Consider the following 12976-nt stretch of genomic DNA (forward strand, 5'->3'; position numbering starts at 1 on the left):
CCATTTTCCTTTACTTGTGATGTGGGATGTAAAACATAGATGCATCACTGAGCAAAAATGGAACAGCATCTGCTACTGAAGCTTTTGGAAAATGGCTGATAGTCTTCCTTTAATTCTTTCTACCCTCGGCCCTCAAAGCAAAACTCGTTGTCTTTGGGCGTATTCCTACTGCTGTATGCTCACAGAGGGAAAATATGCAGAGGTCAGCAATTTCAAAGGCAGTCTCTAATTTTAGGTTCTTAGCTTTGGATATTTTGGGACAAAACATTGGACACAACAAAAGAAGCGTCAAGGAACTATAAATCTAGATGAAGTAAGTAACACCCAGGGCATCTCAAACTGGAGACCCAAACCAGAGACTCTTCTATTTAAAATGAAATTACAAAAAAAAAAAAAAGTTTTAGCATTTGCCAGAAAATGTTTTTTCTTAGTCCTTGAGGTTTCCATCCTTCCCCACGCTTCCCGCTATCCCTATTTTCATATTGCCATTATAGGCAACTCTGAAATTCTCCTACTAATCCAAGGCCTGCAAAAGAATTGCCCTTCCTCATAATGCGCATGTGATTATCTTCAGACTGACTGCTGTGTAAAAGCTCATTATACTTTTAACCAAAAAAAGCTTCTTGAGACGTTTTTATGTAGCTGAATTTGTTCTAAATACTTTCAATGGGCAACTTATTGCTTAGTAACATCTTTTAAATATGCAATTTTAAAACTTTTAAACAGCAAACAAACCACCTATTTAAATTCTAATTGTGTGGTAAAGCTCAAAAGTTCTGATTTATTAAGTACTTTTTAAAATTATATATAAAATATGGAAAAAGTCAAGAAGACTTGAAAGAAAGTTAAAAGAGATTCACTCAAAAGATCAACCACAGAGACACAATAAAATAATACAATACTGTTTCAGAAGCTCAGGTACATTTGCCAAGCAGTCCCACTGCAGAGTCCCACTCACTCAGTAGCCAGAGATTTGCTTCAACCAACAAATGATTGCAGGGACAGCTCTCCTGGAAACTGCAAGCCCAAAACTTTGGAAGGACCCCCATACCTGATGAAAGGAGAAGGAGCCATTGCAATCTGAAGTCCACCAGAAACTGCATCTTGACTTCCATCTTCAAGGTGGAAGTCAAAGTTTAAAGTGAGCACTGAAATACAGAAATCTTCTTTTCCAGCAAACCTTTGGTCCGAAGCAGTGGTTTAGGCTGACAGTAAATCTTCTGCTGTGGCAGACTGCAGGTTGCTTGTGTTGATTTATGGAAAGCAACTAAGAAAAGCACCACTGGACAAGTTTTAAGTGTGTGATACTGCAGGGCTATGTGGATAGATATGTATCCCTGCACACACATCATTTTCATGTTGAATAATATTCCCATCCGTTAAGTAAGCAAGTGACATTTTATGCTTTACAAAGTTTGGAAGAGTGTTCTGAAATGCTTTGTGTGCAATGAAGTTGAAAGTTCTTTTTGTGTGAAGAAACCAGGCAAACGGCTCCTTTTGCCAGCCATTGACACACAGTTCCCTCCAATGAAGTAGCTGGAATGTGAACAGAAAGTTTTATACTCTCTGACTTTTATTTACTTATTTTTTAAGACCTATGAAGGAGATTTTCTGCCTCTCTTCATCCATCCAAGAAGCCAGCCTTTCTGCTTAGTTCTGCCAGTTAATTCAATGCATATTTCCTCTACCTCTGCAAAACAGGTGGAAGGGCTCTTAAGGACCTCGGTTTGAAAATGAGCACATAATAGATGTATAAAACCAGAACGTTAAAGATCACCATTGGCTGTTATTTTAAACCCCACATTCCAAAGCGGGTGCTTGGTGACTGCAGGCACCAGGTGCATGGCATGGGTCTTGGCCATTCTGTGTGCTGGCTGGGGATGACTTATTTTGCTTTGGGTTTCATGTAAATGATGTTGGGAAAGTTGAGCAAGACAAACTTGTGTGTTAATTAATTAAAAAAAAAATGAATCCCAAAATTTTATAAAAAGAAAAGGCTCATGACTTCTGGTGAATGTGATGGGGAGGAGGGCAAAGGTCCCTCACTGCATGGAGGCAGCTTTCTGAGTGGGGAATCCTCAAACATAAAGAGATTTTGCAATATTTGAAGGAAATGATCACATCTGGAGTCTTGGTAGTGCTTCAGATTATAGCTGAAGAGCATTAGGAGTACAAATCCGTACAGGAAAGTTCATCAGCTTTTAGTGATGGGTTTAAACCAACAAAATAAAACCTGCAGAATAACCAAAACAGGATTTTTTTAGATTAAAAATGTCATTGCTCCCATTAAGTGTGAACTTGAGGTTTATATGGAAAATACAGTGTATTTTCTGCACATGGAAGGGGTGTTAATGTTGAATCATGTCCAACTGACATGACGATGTGTGTATGCACGGTATTGCCCTTTGGAATAGGTGTTGGTGCACCCATGGATCCATCGATACTCACACTCTTGTACCGTGTGTACATACAGCAGGAGCAGATCTGCTATATGACTTTGGATCAGGATGGATGTGTTTAATGATGTCTCTGGCTGTGAGACCTCCCGAGCCTGTGTCTTTCTGTCCATGTGTCCATGTTGAGCTATTCCTGTTCGTGCTCTCCATGGACAAAGACGTCTTCGGTTCAGGAGTGCAGCAGCCTGCAAAGTGCGAATAATTTTCAGCGAGGAGTTACACTAAGTGGGAAAGCTTTTAGCACATTATCCACTGGCAATTGGACTATAATCTAATTGCCAGCCCTCGGGTCTTAATAGAGCCTTTCTCTTCCCACCATTGGATTTGCATCTGGGAGATGCCTAATGGGTTTAAAACGCCTCGCTTTTTTGTCCCAGTAAGCTGCCTTCTCGGCATAGGTGACATTGAGATGGTTTTGTTGGGAAATTGGATCTGGGGTACCTGGGCTTCTCCTTTACCTGCGGGAAGAGCGCGGGAAGGGGGATGGAGCTACCCCGCCGCAGGAATAGCGCTGGGAACGGGGCTTGCTCCGAAACCGGGGACCAAAGGGAGGGTGAAGCCGGCGGAGAGAGCTATGGAATTATGTGCAGCAGAGGAGTGGAAAGGGAAAAAGAGCCTGAAAGTAGAACTGATAATCGTGTAGGGTTGCAATGAGCGGAGCCGGGGAGCCCTGTGGGCTTCTCTTTGCAGAGTGGCTATGTGCTCGCAAGACATGAACGGGCGCTCTGCAGAGGCTGACCGAGGGACTAAAACCGATTCTTTCGGACAAGCGGGTTTCAGCTACTGGGAGGGATTAAAAATATAAAGAAAGATAGAAAAAGCATCAGGAAAAGATTTAACTCCTCCCCTCCCGAGGCGGGAATGCCGTCAAGGCAAAAGCAGCCCCGCAAGTTGTCCCGCGGTGCGGGATGAAGGCTCGGGCACCGGCTCCTGGTAGCACTGGGCCGGGAGCAATCAAGGCAGGAAGGCAACGGTGAGGGGCCGGCATCGGCATCCTCACCCTCGGGCTCCTAATTAAAGCGGGGGGCGCCTCGCCCTCTGCACAGGCGATGGCTCCAGAGGAGAGATGTGGGAGTAAGGGAGGAAGACGGAAACAGCATATAGATATAGACATGTATTTCTATATATATAAAAGAGCTGTGGCCCCTCCATCACTACGCGAAACTGGCTTAAAATCCGCGCGTGATCTCCGCGCGCTTTGCGCCCTTTTTTTCCGCAGGCAGAAGCGCTGTGCGGCCGCGCAAAAGACAGCACCCTGTGAGCTCCTGTCACCCAAGAAAAGGCTCACCTGAAATCATCGGCGGAAGGGCAAGCTTTCAGGCGGGTTTCAGCAGGTTTCTGTCCCTCGTGTCTCCTTCCTGCCGTGGTTTGGGCCGGGAGGAAGTGGCGTCCATAGTTTTCACGGGATTAGGATATTCCCGTTGCTTGTCAGCGGGCAGAGAGACGTTTTGGAAAGGGGCTAGAGGCTCCCTGTTTGAAACCTGACGGTGAAACCGAGATTTAATCCTGATTAAAGCTGGTAAAGGAACGAGCTCAACGGGGCGTGCGGCACTTCTCCTCAGCTGTGCCCCGCACGCTGCTTTTTGGACAGCGAGGAGCTTTTCACGCAGAGGAGGGTGGAAAAAAAACGGTATTTTGAAAGGATAATTAAGCCTAATGACATGGCTCTGCCCTACCAGATGGACACTAGAGACAAATACACGGATTTGCTAGACAGAATACAAACTGCTGTGTGGATGGCGTGTTCTTTATATACGGATAAAGAAATAACGAAGGATTTTATAGGAACGGGTTCATCCAAGGCAAACGCCCTGCTCGGGGCCAGCAGGGCTTGTAACTCTGCTCTCGGGAGCAGGCTGGATGCAGCGGTGACAGCCACTCCTGCACCGTCTCGGCGGGGACCGGCTGCTGCGGCTCCATCCCCTGGGAAGGGCCCGCAGGGGTTTATTAATTACGTTAATTAATGGGAAAGCAGAGAGGGATCAAGAGCATTGGGGTCCCCAGTCTCTGGAAGCCCCCACCCCCGTCCCCGGAGTGGCGGCCCAGGGCAGCCGGCGTCTCTTCCCTTTCCCACCCGGGGTCCGCAGGCGGCAGGGGACGGAGCCGCACCGAGGATTAGGCTGTCGGAGCCGAGCCCCGTTCATTGCACGTGGGGCTGGGGAAGGGGTGCTCTGGATGTCTAGACAAGGCTCTTTTGCTTATCGGAGGCGGAGCGAGGGGGAAACTAAGAAAATAAAAGATTCTCGTGGGATAGAGAGAAAAATTGCACTGCTCTGATGAGTAAAGAAGAGCCATCCTATGGTGGCGGACCCCGTACAAAATGAAATTATTAAAATAAAATAAAATAAAACAAAATAATAAAGCTCCTGGTTTCCGTCCACCCCGGGTTTTCGATTTCTGAGGTACGAGGTTGGACCAGCAAGCTCCTAAAGCCGGTCCCTTCGCAGGACAGCAGCCCCCTGCCCCTGTCTCAACTCGCCCGCTGAGCCGCTCCCCCCACTTCCCGCTTGCCCTCGCAAGGGTCAGGTCCGGGTCCGGGTCCAGGTCCTTCTTCCCGGGCTGCAGGCAGCGCACGTCCACCCCATGGGGCTGGAAATCCAGCGACGAGGCACAGCAGAAAAGGCTCCGATCCTGCACGTCGGTATTTTCCAGCCAGGAGCAGTCAGCACCGACATATTCACCCCTCCCCTGAGCCCCGACGGGCCGCGGGCAGCCCCTGCCAGGGACAGGTATGTTACCACCTGGCTGCTGGGGACGGAGAGAAGCAAGGGGAAAAGGGAGAGTTCTGGTGGGTTGTGTGGTTTGGGGTTTTTTGGTTTGTTTGTTTAGGTGTTTTTTTTTTTTTTCTGGATCCGCGCTGTTTCTTTGACGGAATCTTGGCTTTTTTATCCATGTTTGCGAGGTGCATAGAGGAGGTAGGAGACCAAAGGGGACTGAGGCATCCCCCACCACCACCGTAACGGTGAAGAGAATTCCTCAGGCTATTCGCACCCCTCCCTTGTCTTTCTTTTCAGGCAGGCCGGACCCTGCTTTCCAGGTAGGGCCAAGCAAGTGTAGGGCCGGGACCCCCCAGGAGCAGGGAACCCGGGCTGTAAAAAAGAAGGGATGTCCCTCGGAGTGAAGCGGAAAAGTGTTCCTGGAGCTGTTTGTTTGTTTGTTTTCTTCGGGTTGATGGCGGGACAGTCGTTCTGCTCCGGTTTCGCTGTGGTCAGCGATGCTCCGGGGGTTGACCTGGCTGCTGCAGCGGGGGCTGGAGGGGTTCCTCCACTGTTCATGCCTTAGGTGGGACCGGGCCCCCAGACCTCACTGTGGGCCACACTGAAATCCTCAGCCCTCTGCCAAAAGCGTCAGGAGCTCCTGAATACCCTGTTTGTGATAGAATATCTATATATTTATTCTATGTTTTCTATTCTATGTAATCTATATATTAGCGAATTCCGTTAATAAATGGCAAACCGCCGCTGGTTCTCCCTCATTTCAAAGCGATAAGGCACTATTTCACGTTGCCCCCTTCACTGGCTGTAAGGGGGTGACCCGAATAATTGTTTCCCCGTATTCATTAATCAAATAAATTCAGCAGGAATAGGAGGCGCACAGATCTATCTATCCCTGGCCGAGGCTAGTCCTTGTGTCTCTTGGCACAAGCCTGAGTATTAAATTTAGGTTCTAGGATTAGAAGTTGGAAATTTACTGAACAAATTTGCGTGTCTTCTTGAGTCATTTTAGCTAGCAAGTATTTTTAGTCCTCTTTTTATTTAAAGGACTTTAGTTAAATTACTCGCATTTTTATTTATTATTAAAGGAAAGATGCTTACATGATATGTTTACTAGAGTCCTGGCGAGCAACTTACTTAAATCACTGCCTTGGAATAATCTGCTTGTTGGCACCATCAGCCCGTCCTGGGTTTCTTCTCTGTCTTATGTACTTGATCGATACTACTTACTTTGGTGGCGCCGATATGAAACGGGGTTGCAGAGAAGAGGGCAATCTGGGACGGCAAGGGTCTGGCCGGGGCAAGTAGAGCTGTTTGGGATGACAATATTTGGCTTCCAGGTGCGGGAAAACCAAGTGTACGATCAGCCTTAGGGAACCTTCTGTCGCAAAAGGCAGAAAGCGACTAAAAAGGATGCTTTAAGAGTTGCGGTCTTTTACAATTTCTACAAAAAGTAGAAAATTGACACACACCTGAGTGCGTAAAATAAATTAAAATAAAATAAAGTAAAATTTTAAAGAAAAATGGAAAATATACCCCAAACCAATCTCTTCCTCCTCTCAACCATCTCTCTACTGATTCTTGTGTCGACAAAGTGCATAGCCTAGGGACCTTCTCGGAGCATCCCCGGCCGGCATACCCCCCCTTAGAGGACTCCTAGGAGAGGGGAGCTCACTCAGAGCGGCAGCCCGGGGGCGGCTCGGTGAGCAGCGGGACTGGGTTGCCCGAGGGCGGAGCGGCGGCGGGGGTCGGCCACCCCCTGCCCTCCCCGCGGGCGGGCACAGCCCTCTACTCCTCTTCTTCCTCCTTATTTTCCTCCTCTTCCTCCGCCCTCCTCCTCCCCCCTCCGCGGCCGGGCCGGGGCCCTTGACGTGTCCCGCCGCCGATTGGCCGCCGGCCGATAGGATCTCCGCGGCCCCGCGTTAAGGCGGGGGAGCGCGCAGCGCTAGGCGCAGAGCGTTTCCTTTCCGCCCGGTATCCCGGCTCCGCTGCCCCCGGTACTCCGTCCCGCCTGTCTCGTGCCCAGCCGCTTCTCCCGTGGGTGGCCATGGAGTACACGCCGCCCCCCAAGCCGCAGCTCTCCTCCCGGGCCAACGCCTTCTCCATCGCAGCCCTCATGTCGAGTGGCAGCTCCAAGGACAAGGAGTCTTCCGAGAGCACCATCAAACCTCTGGGTGAGTGGGGACTGGGGCGGCCACTGGTGTCCGTGGGGCGCGGAGCTCCCTTCTCTACGTCCGTCCATCTGCCCACCCCTTTAAAGCCCCGCAGCCGGTTTCCTCCTTGCCCGCAGGTTTCCCCTTGCAGAAGTCAAAGCTCTGCCGCGAAACCCAGAGGAGCCTCTTCGTGTACTCACCGCCCTTCTTAGGCGAGGCTGTTTATAGCATGAACGGGCTCCTATAGCATAAACCGGCTCCGAAATTCCTCTAGCTTAAATCACTTCTGTCACTTACCCGGTTTTGCCATTCTTAGAACTACTCACACCCTGAGGTAGTTACATCTCCTTTCGTTGCCATCAAGCGAACCTTTTCATAGCTATAGCAAAGAAACCATGGTTTTGAAGCCATCTAAGAGAATGTCCGCTGTCGTGCCCAGGCTTATAAGGGGTAGTAAAACTTGTACGTAGACCTGAAAATCCCCTCGGTCCGCAGCCGCTCGCTGTAGGCTCATACAGGCTGTTTTACTCTACAGCGTCCGGAAGGATTTTTCTAGTAATTCCTGACGATTTTCGGGAAGCGACTTCGCTTTTATTCACTCGCCTAGATTCAGATGCTCTAAGGCTTTAAAAACCGCTCATTATTGCCTTCTTCTCCTCCTGCCCCGAAATTCCTGCGGTCCTTGCATCTATCCCAGAGTTCGCAGGAAAATACTGCTACAAGAAAAAAAAAAAAGTGTTAAGCTTCCAGGGCGCCAATGAAGAAGATAACCCTCGATGTTATAGGAATTCGGAGAAGGCAGCGCTCTCGGCGCCTGCTCCACCTCATCAACGGACTCGACAGCTTCACATAGTCCAGGGGTTCATTGTGAACTTTACTTTTTAGACTAGGCGATAACGTAGGCCGGGAATGTTGTAGCATTTCCCGTTTGATATATTCACATGGTCTTGTGTTAACCGTAGCTGCTCTTCTTCATTTACCTTCCTTTTTTTTTTTTCTGAAATAGCTCTTTCCATTAACTTTTCAATTACTTTTTAAACTCATTCCCCCACCCCGCCACTGAATTGGGAATCGAAGGGAAACGACTGCCCGGAGATTTGGCCGAAATCCCGCTGCAGATAGGCCGGGCTGCGGATCCGCGGCCGCATCCCGCTGACGGGCCAGACCCCTGTGCCCTCCTCTCCTTCCCCTCAGAGGCCCTGAAGCCTCCCGGAGCTTGGGGAGGGGAGGGAAGAAGCTTCGGAGGGAGCTAACGCCGCACCCGCGGGGCCAGCGCCTCCGCGCAGGGTGCGCGGCCGCACGCAGCTCCCCTCCCCGGAGCCCGTTTCCCTAAGGGAGTGTGTTGAGCCTCAGCAATCCGGCTGAGAGGCAAGGGCAGAGCCGGCTTTCTGGGCGGGTGAGTTAGCGCTAGGAGCTCGCTTCCCCGCGGAGGAAGCGCGGCAGCGCTAAGGCTCCTTCCGAGTTACGGTCTCTGACAGCGGCGCAACTGAGGAGCAGCCGCCAGCGAGACCCTCAGAGCCGGGCGCTCCCGTTTGAATGAGAATTAGTGACTTTTCCATGGAAATCCTCGGCTGGCAACGAGGGGATCCCATCCTGACCCTCCGCGCCCGCGCAGCCGGCAGCAGCCGGGCGGGATGCGGCGGGGGCTGAGCCGCTCCCCGGCCTTTTCCCAAAGCTCATATCCGACAATCACCAGCTCTATCCTCAAATGATGAGCAGGCGCCTTAGAAACAGCGCGGCTGTGCGGGGTCAGAGGGGACAGCTGAACCAGAAATGCCTTTCAATTTAATTGTATTTTTACACAGTTTCTCTCAGCGGTCCCTAGTCCCGTCTTGACTGAATAGTGTCTCTCTTCTTCTCTTTCCCCCCACCCTGAAATCCTGCAGAACAATTCGTTGAGAAATCCTCTTGCGCCCAGCCTTTGAGTGACTTATCCAGCCTGGACCCTCACGGGGATTTTAGCACCAGTCCTTCATCCCTGTGCACCGAGCCCCTCATCCCCACCACCCCTATCATCCCGAGCGAGGAGATGGCTAAAATCTCCTGCAGCCTGGAGACCAAAGAGCTCTGGGATAAGTTTCATGAACTGGGTACCGAGATGATCATCACCAAGTCCGGGAGGTAAGGCTGGGCAGCCCCGGCATCCCTGCGGGCAGCCTCCGTACAGTGCCTTTGGGCAGAGGGAAATGAAGGGAAACTAAACATCCCCCCCCCCCCCCCGGTTCTTATTCTGGGAGAGCAGCACGGATGGCTAAGGGTTGGTACAGACACGGGGAAACGCGGGGTGGTGGAGAACGAACTCGGCCAGGGCTTGTTTTGCTTCGGTTTTCTTTTCTCTCCGTTGCAAGAGAATCCCAGGCTTCCTCCTCCGTTTCTTCTGTAAAGCCTTTTGGATGAGTCCATCGCAGTCCGGAAGAGCCGAGTGGCTTGTCGGGTTTTGTAACCCGCAGAGTTACTCGTTATTAACGCAGTTCCTCGACGATTGTGTTTTTTACCAGCGTGTGTGTTAAAAGCACATACAAAATCTGCAATTTGAGGCTGAAGAATTGAAACTGCTTTAAAAGTTATTGGACTATGTCGGGTCGACGGCACAATCTCACAGTTAAAAATAGCGTCTTGTAGAAATGGACGTAAAGGAAGTTTTTAGGTTTTGAAAATTCCTCTCGGAAATAATCGTAAACGCACATCTAAGCTACGGGAGACACTGAACGGTAATGATTTCTGCACTATTTCCCTAACACTGTGTGGATCCCATTAAAAAAATCCACCTAAGGACTTATGTACCTTCGGTACAAGTATTTTCGGGAATCGTTCTGTACGTTTAACAGGCAAAAGGTACATTTTTCCTCTTTAATTTTTGCCATGGTTTTGCTTCCAAAAAATCGTTTTGCTTTCAAGTTGTTTTGTTTGGTCTTTTTTCTGCCCGTATTAGAGGTACACACGGGATTTAATTTCTACTATGCTGAAGCACAATCAATAGATGCTTTTTTTTTTTTTTTCCCCAGGTGGTTTAAATAGTATTCTTATTTTCAGAAGCTTTTTTATTTCTTTTCTCCATCACCTATTTATTTTCTGATTTGCCTTTATTTCAGGAGGATGTTCCCTACGATCAGGGTTTCCTTCTCGGGAGTGGATCCTGAAGCCAAGTATATTGTGTTAATGGATATAGTTCCTGTGGACAATAAAAGATACAGATATGCCTACCACAGGTCTTCCTGGCTAGTGGCTGGAAAAGCTGACCCTCCACTCCCTGCAAGGTTTGTAGATTTTACTGCTGGGATTCTTTTTATTTTCTTTACTTTTTCTTTATTGTTACTATTATTTTCTTCAAGAATATCCGGTGTTTATCTTTTCACACTGTTTGGAAACAGCACTCTAAGATTTTGAGTCTGTGCTCAACAGCATTGATTGCAAAACACTGACCAATTTCTGTGATGCAGAATCGGGCCCCAAATCGCTGCTTGAGGTTTAGTTTATATTGAATGCTCCAACGCATGCAGGACTTCACTAAAGGCTCTTTTATTTTGTATGTATATACATGTGTGTGTATGTATATATATGTATATATAAATGAAGTTTGCCTCAATTCAGATAAGAAAGCTTAAAAAAAATTAATATATATCGATTTCTCTCTTGGCTTTGCCCCCCCCCCCATTTGCCCACCACTGTCAAGTACAAGTTGAAATACTCCGTTGCAGTTCAGTGCTGTTTATGCTTAAATATTTATTGCTTATTTCTTGATAACACATTCAACATTTGCTAAACTATACTTTTATTCTTGATTTTAATTGTCTCTTAGGCAGCAGACAAAGTGTGGATCAGTTCTGCAGCACAGGGTTTGTTTGTGGTGGTTTTTTTTTTTTTTTTGTTAAGGAATCCTGACATTTTTTTGAGAAACTATGGGAAAAAAAATCAATTAAATTCTCCCCATTTTCGATACAGAAACAAAATGCTATAGGCAATTCCTATAATAATTCTGTTAATGTAATGAATGACTGACCCCTTTGAGCATGGAGAAACTGAGGCTGCAGCACTAGGCTGTGCGGTGGGAGGGCACTTCAGAGTCCCACACTTCATCGTATTCAGCACAGCACTTCAGTACCTACTTAAGCCCCCAAGTCCCATAAGGCTGAAGCACATGTCCAACGGCTTTGCTGAGTCAGAGCCGGAGATATGGAAATAACCTGGATGCCTCTCTGGCTTCAAAGAACCTTTCTGTTGAGGGCTCAATGCAGGCACACGGATCTGCTCCAGGTGGCTTAGCCCGGGGTTAAGAACTTGCTTATTACAGAGGCAGAAATTAGAAGTGAAACACAAGAAATGGAAGTGGATTTTTTGGTGTCTGTGAGTATAGGGACCGAATCCTGCATGCCTCCCTCATATAAATAGTTTAGCTGGATTCTTGCTGACTGCTCATCTCTGGAAGGCGGCTCAGGGAAGCAAACAAACAAAAAGTGCATGCAGAGAAGCTGTGATTAAAGACAGCAACCTAGGAGTTATGTTGGTTCTGTTTTCATGGCCAAAAACTCCTTCTTGCAATGCGGTTAACGTCTGAGGGCTTCATTTGACGTATTGTAATAGGCACTGATCAAAACCCCAAGGAAAAAACACGGGTCCTGCTCCAAAGAAGTCGGCATCAAAAGGAAAAATGAAAGGAGGACAGAAATAGTTTTTAAGGCAGAGTTCTCCCCTTCTTAGTTTTTTGTTCATGTGCTTTCTGGGATACCTTTAAATAGATTGCTAATTCACACTGTATTTGGCATAGACTAGTTCAATAAGGAAATGCAAGAATATAAGACACTGATCCTTGGAATAAGTAGCAGCTGTCCTACTGAGTGTTTCAGAACCAGGGTCAAACCTTCTTGCAGTTTAATATTTATCATAATACTGTGGTAGCTCTTTGAGGTCCCCAATGGATCAGTGCCTCTGTGTGCAAAAGTGTACCTGTGCTGCTTCATTTTCAGGCTGTTTTGCCCCATGTGTAAATGCATCCCTCTCCTGTTCCATTTTCAGGATGCTTAGCCAAAAAGACCAGTGATCAGAGCAAAGGCACAGATTGCTTTTTCTTTGTATGAAGGGTACTTACATAGACACTTACACACTTTCTCCTCCTTATGTTTCTGTTCTGTGAGAAAAAAGGGTGTCAAGAGGTTCAGACATTTGCATTACTTGTGCTTTTTCTGTTAATGCATCTTTTGAGGTGGGAGGCCTCTGTCTTGCTTGAACACATTAAAAGTCGTACTCCTCCCACCTTGAAACAGGCTTGGTCCTGCTCCAGTAATAGAACCCCTTAATGAAGTTAAGATTTCTTGTCCTCAGAACACACAGTTTTAGCTCTTCTTACTTGAGTGCTAGTGAGGGGGGTACATGTGCTTAGCGCCTGGTACCAAGGTGCGAACTCCCCCTGCTCATCCTCCCTGCCTTCATGTGTACAGGCACAAAGGCATCAGGGGAATTATTAAGGAGTCACATTGTGCATGTGTGTAAGACTTTGCAGGATTCAACCTGTTAGCTGTTTTGCTCTTTGCATTATGCAAATAACTTTCAATGCTAAAACAGCCCCCCCCCCCCCCCCCCCAAATTAATAAGTAATCTGTGATTCTGTTTGAAAGATTAGCCTTTCAGGGAACTTTTTATTTAAACCAGTTTTATC

General features: G+C 47.9%; 1 protein-coding gene across 1 annotated transcript in view; it reads left to right on the forward strand.

Moving 5' to 3' along the window:
* The first annotated feature begins 7025 nt into the window (after positions 1-7025).
* Positions 7026-12976, forward strand: part of TBX20 (T-box transcription factor 20) — a 36440-nt gene continuing 30489 nt past the window's right edge. Inside the window, exons 1-3 of the mRNA XM_057425798.1 lie at positions 7026-7344; positions 9210-9444; positions 10416-10580. Of these exons, the coding sequence (XP_057281781.1) occupies positions 7218-7344; positions 9210-9444; positions 10416-10580 (527 nt within the window). The 5' untranslated portion in view covers positions 7026-7217. The remainder of the gene's footprint in view (positions 7345-9209; positions 9445-10415; positions 10581-12976) is intronic.

This window comes from Pezoporus wallicus, unplaced genomic scaffold (genome assembly GCF_028554395.1).
Source record: "Pezoporus wallicus isolate ANWC-B61680 ecotype Strahan unplaced genomic scaffold, APGP_CSIRO_Pwel_v1 contig_7820, whole genome shotgun sequence".
NCBI lineage: Eukaryota > Metazoa > Chordata > Aves > Psittaciformes > Psittacidae > Pezoporus > Pezoporus wallicus.